At 39.5% G+C, this 6,088-nt stretch overlaps 1 protein-coding gene across 1 annotated transcript in view; it reads left to right on the top strand.

The window, feature by feature from the left end:
• Nucleotides 1-4,156, top strand: part of LOC137647851 (uncharacterized) — a 29,170-nt gene extending 25,014 nt beyond the window's left edge. The window contains exons 4-5 of the mRNA XM_068380807.1: nt 1,587-1,781; nt 4,026-4,156. Coding sequence (XP_068236908.1) covers nt 1,587-1,781; nt 4,026-4,156 — 326 coding nt within the window. The remainder of the gene's footprint in view (nt 1-1,586; nt 1,782-4,025) is intronic.
• The last annotated feature ends 1,932 nt before the right edge of the window (nt 4,157-6,088 follow it).

Raw genomic sequence — 6,088 nt, 5'->3', positions numbered from 1 at the left:
TGTTGTATATGTATTATGCATGTATATATATATATATATATATACGTATGTATGTGTGTGAGCGTTTGTAAATGTACTATAATATACTAATACTCTCTCTCTCTCTCTCTCTCTCTCTCTCTCTCTCTCTCATAAATAATAAAATAAATCCTTCATCGCTCAGTCAGGGGGATCAGTTTTTTATCGTGATTTCAGCCGTGTGAAGTATCTGTCTGCAAAGCCAGAGGATTCTTTCCTCAGATAAGAAAATCCAGCGAAATCTCACTTCATTTTTGCTTTGAAGTTTAGTCAAACTGGAACTTGGATTTTCAGAGACATTGTCGACGTATCAAAAGCTCCCGAGGATTCTGTCACCTTCACCAGAGCGCCTTAAAAAGAATTTCTTTTCCTCCCTATTTGCGTTTTTATTATTATTATTATTATTATTATTATTATTATTATTATTATTATATTATTAGTAGTAGTAGTAGTAGTAGTAGTAGTAGTATTACCAGTAGTAGTAATAGTAGTAGTAGTAGTAGTAATAGTAGTAGTAGTAGTAGTATAGTAGTAGTAGTAGTAGTAGTAGTAGTAGTGTTATTATTATTCATCTTTCGAAAAAATGCCGGATACTTATCAATAGAGCATTTCTTTTTATTTAGAAAAATTATATAATTTTCCAGCATACTATCCTAGATGACAAACAATTAATGTATGAAATATATACCTGTAAAACACAAATCGGCCAACATTCAACATGTTGAGAGAGAGAGAGAGAGAGAGAGAGAGAGAGAGAGTTTTTCTCTACCTGAGAGAGAGAGAGAGAGTTTTTCTCTACCTGGGAGAGAGAGAGAGAGAGAGAGAGAGAGAGAGAGAGAGAGAGAGTTTTTCTCTACCTTACAAACATTTAATAGAATATTAATGAAAACACCTTTCAAAAAAAAAAAGTTTAGTTTACCCTCAACCATTCAAATATACTTGAATAACCTCCAAAAGTTCGGGCCAAATCTGATTCATTGGTCGGATAATCTTCATTGGTATAATCTTCTCTCACTTATACTTGAACCTTTTCTTCCTATGATAGTAAGATAATAAGCAATCAACTCCCTTCGTTTTCCAGAATATACTGTCGGTAACGCAAATCGGAATAATTGCAATTTGTTGATTTTGATAGTAAATTGATTACATAACAGTAAGAATTCTAGGTAGATGCTCAATCAAGATATTTTATTATTATTATTATTATTATTCTTATTATTATTATTAGAAGTAGTAGTAGTAGTAGTAGTAGTAGTAGTAGTAGTAGTAGTAGCCAATATTCAACCTTATTAGGAAAAGCAGGATGCTATAAACCCAAGGGCTCCAAGAGGGAAAAAGCCCTAGTGGGAGAAAAGAATGTACCGCATGTGTATCACACATGCTTGTACACTGTAATGGTATTACTTATTCTTTAGATATTGTCATTATCGCTCTCCACTCCCACTGATAACTTGTTCATTCCTGTATTTTCCTGCACCATTATGTTTGAATTTTTGGCTGTCCTTAACTGGAATGGGTTGTATATATACTCAAGCTCTGACCAAATAAAGTTCACCTGTATTCACAAGAGTCTCTGAGTTACAATCTAACAGCACGCCGGCATATTGGTGACCACCAGAATGTTCAACTCCTTCCTGCTATCCCCCTCACAGCCGTGCCTTATTGTTTGATGATGCCGTCCCCAGACAATAACTCTGGTATCAACGCCATGCTTCTGAAACTACCCGCTCTTCGTCAGTGGAGAAGCGTTTACCAGTTTCAGCGTGCTGAATTCGCTTTCTGCATAAAGTGCCTGACTCGGTCAAGCCCTCAAGCTGGTTACCATTCTCGCGGCCATCCCCGGGCAAACTTTCCCGGCCAATCTCCGATTGGCTGTGTGAACAAGGGAACACCTCACAATCACAATATATGAAGACCTCAAAACATACCTCCTTGAGCAGTACTCTCCATCACCGGACACTCTCATAGAAAAATATTTCAGCTCTGTCAACAACCATTGGGGGACCATAATACTTCACTCACCCTCATGAAGTGAATCTACTTTGTGTACTTTGGGTAAGGCTCCTACCCAAACCTGTACATGCTCCCATCCTCGATGTGGAATATTTTGCTCATGAAGGACCTGATGACCAAAGTCGACACCCTTATGAACAGCCACTCTTGACAAAGTGGACTACTATTCAACATCGACCAGAGTTGAGGTCAATGCGGGTAGGATACAGACGCTGACCCCGTAATGTGCTGGAACCGGCGATAAAGCCGCCAATTACCCACATATGCCTCCCATCCCTTATGCCCCAACCACCAACCTCTCCAGCCACTTATCGACGCTCATCGGCCACAGCTATGCTCCTACAACTCCAAATTCAGGGCTGCTTTGCATCAATTCCATCCCCTGAATGTAGATTTAGGGTAGGTGAATCCCTTAATAGAGATTTAGCTAGAATTAGTGAATGGTGCAGATTATGGGGTATGAAGTTGAATCCTAACAAAACTCAAAGTATGATTAAAAGTAGGTCAAGGACAGTGGCTCCTCAACTTCGGATCTCAGTACCGATAATGTTTCTATAAATATGTATGACTTTCAAAATTTTAGGTGTGATTTTCGACAGCAAATTTACTTTTGAGAAACATATAAGGTCTCTGTTTTCTTAAATTGCACAAAAAATAGGCTTATTGAGAAAGTCTTTCAAGATTTTCGGTGATCAATCTATTCTGAAGAAGTGTTTTAATTCTTTCATTCTACCTTGTTTTGAGTATTGTTCTCCTGTCTGGTCTTCAGCTGCTGATTCTCATCTTAATTTGTTGGACAGAAACTTACGGTCTATAAATTTCTTATTCATGATCTAGATATTAATCTCTGGCACCGTCGTTCAATTAGTTCATTATGCATGTTGCATAAGATTTTTCATAACTCTGACCATCCTTTATATTCAGATCTCCCCGGACAATTCTATCCTGTTCGTAATACTAGGCAGGCAGTTAATTCTAATAGCCAGGCCTTCTCCATCACGAGGCTCAATACTACGCAGTACTCTAGAAGTTTTATTCCTGCTGTTACCAAGTTGTGGAATGATCTTCCTAATCGGGTGGTTGAATCAGTAGAACTTCAAAAATTCAAAGTTGGAGCAAATGGTTTTTTGTTGACCAGGTGGACATGAGTCTTTTATAGTTTTTTTATGACATATTTGTTTTTGATGTTGTTAATTGTTTATATATGACATGTCTGTTTTGACGTTGTTACTTATTGAAGAATGATTTATTGTTAATTTGTACTCTTCATTTATCTATTTCCTTATTTCCTTTCCTCACTGGGCTATTTTTCCCTGTTGGAGCCCTGGGCTTATAGCATCTTGCTTTTCCAACTAGGGTTGTAGCTTGGATAGTAATAATAATAATAATAATAATAATAATAATAATAATAGTAATAATAATGGTTGTCAGTGCCCAAAAAATGTGTAGGTAGGCCATCGCTTGCTGCTCTCTTCAGCCAAGACCACTCTCCAGGACACGACGTTGTTTGTTTAAATCTGCCAACATCCGCTTGGTTGCTGCCAAAGGATCTGCGATACCCACCTACAGTTGTGAGACCCTCACATTATTGTTTGGAAGCCTACCACTCCAAATTCGGGGCTGCTGTTAAGAAATGTGAGAATGGTTGTCAGTGTCCAACAAACGTGTAAGCAGGACATCGCTTGCCCGGTGGCCTCCCCTGTCACTAATCTTTTCTTTTGACATGACGCACGTACGGGTGTACGTTTTTTGCTAGACACGGTTGCTTGCTGTTCTCTTCTGTCAAGACCACTCTCCACGACACGACGTTGTCAGTCTAAATCTGCCAACATCCACCTGGTAGCGGCCAAAGAATCTGCAATACCCACCCACAATTGTGAAACCCTCACATTATTGTTTGGTAGCGCTAAAAATATTTAGAAGCTTCTCATTGCTGAGATCTTATGGCTAACCCCTCGGAGAGGATTCCCTATCACACTTCCACCTCCTGGTAGATGTAGCTCACCGACAGTTAGTCACATCCTTATGTTGGGAGGACCGGCCTCTTGACAAATCCTACGCCACCCTCCTCTGTGACGTTGACTCTGGTACACCTAGACCCTTGATTCCTTCTCCCATGCACTGATAGGTGTTTTGGTTTCATTCATGGCCTTACACATTCCTCTCGCCATTTTACTGCACAGCTACCGAAGACAGTTCTTTTGGCATGGCCTTAATAAGGATACTGAGAATTGAGTTCACACCTGTACTTCATGCCAAACCTCAAAAGCACACCAACACATGGATTCTGGAGTGGGCACCTTTCATGAACCTCAGTGGTGCTTTGCCCATATTCGTGTCGATGTTGTAGGTCGTCTACCCACATTACATGGACATAGTTACCTGTTTACCATCATCAATCGCTCGACTCGTTGGCCTGATGCCATTTCCATGGAAACTGCAACATCCGCCTCGCGTATATCTGCCTCACTCTTAGGATGGATGGAAAGATTTTGTATCCCTGAGCATATTACTTCCGACAGGGGTACCACTTACACCTCTCAATCGTGGACATAAATAGCGAGTCTCCTGGATATCACTCTTCATCAGATAACCGCATATAACCCTGCTGCCAACGGTATGGTTGAATGTAGTCACTCTACCTTCAATGCAGCTTTGATGTCCCGCTGCAAGGACTCCAACTGGTTTACTCAGCTTTCTGGGGTCCTGCTGGTACTAAGGATCCCTCCTAGAGACGCCCTGAGTGTCTCGGCTGCTGAAATAATGTATGGAGACCCGTTGGTTGTCCTTGCCAAATTTCCTTCCGTCTGCAACCTCCTTCAACAATCTCCAGAGCCAGCGTCATGTTGGAAAATTTACTTCATGCCACCAGAATTGCAAGCCAACACCTAAGAAACACATACCAATAGATCTGCACTCATCAATGCATGTTTTCCTGTGCAACGACACTAGCAAGCCACCATTAATGACCCATTACACGGCCCTTTCATCGTGATCCGTCGTACGCTGAAAGCATTCCTCATCAACATACGTGGCAAAAAAAGACGGGGTCTCCATTCATCGACTGAAACCTTCATATTACCAGCCAGATGACGAATCTACAGTACACCACTCAACAGCATGGGGCCCTATTTCACACGTAAGTCTTTTTCAGTTGGAAGTGGGGGTTGAGCCATGTCCTGCATATGTATCACACGCTCGTACACTGTAACGTTATTTCTTATTTTTTCTATATTGTCGTTATGACTCTCACTAATAACTTGTTCATTGCTGTATTTTTCTGAATTATTGTGTTTAAATTTTTGTGCCGTTCCTGACTGGAAAGGGTTGTTCAAGTACACAAGCTCCGACCAAATAAATTTCAGTTGCATTCACGAAAGTATCTCAGTTACAACATAACTGCTCGCCGGCACAGAAATAAGGAATCAGACTGAATAGCGTGCCTAATTATTATTATTTTTATTATTATTATTATTATTATTATTATTATTATTATTATTATTATTATTATTATTATTATAGCTAGCCAATATTCATCCCTATTTGGAAAAGCAAAATGCTCTAAGCCCACTGGCTCCAACAGGGAAAACCACACAGTGAGGAAAGGAAATAACAAAACAGATAGAATAATGTACCTGAGTGCACCCTCAAGCAAGAGAACTCTAACCCAAGACGCCATGGAACTACTGAAGAATAGATAACAATGGTTTGAAATATATGATTATTGATACCTATGTCAAGTAAATTATTTATAAAAGCATTAATCAAGACAGGAATATATGATTATTGATGCCCTAATTCGGTCACATTACTCTTTTCAGCCAGGATTGTCTGCGACAGCTGTATGTTTAGATTATTACATTAGTGGTATTTGTTTCGTGAACCACTTATCAGTAAATCATTTTTAAATTATTCTGGTTCCCTCTTTTTTATTTACATAAAAATACCTGTTACATCATCGTAGGCAAATTTCATAAAAGGCTTACCTATCACTTTTTCAAGACGAAGTCTTCTTCAAGACGTCAGTTGTCACCCATAACAACTCCCCCTCAGTGGT

The sequence above is a fragment of the Palaemon carinicauda genome, chromosome 10, assembly GCF_036898095.1.
Source record: "Palaemon carinicauda isolate YSFRI2023 chromosome 10, ASM3689809v2, whole genome shotgun sequence".
NCBI lineage: Eukaryota > Metazoa > Arthropoda > Malacostraca > Decapoda > Palaemonidae > Palaemon > Palaemon carinicauda.
The sequence above is the reverse complement of the archived record's forward strand: the minus strand, read 5'-3'. Positions and strand labels throughout refer to the sequence as shown.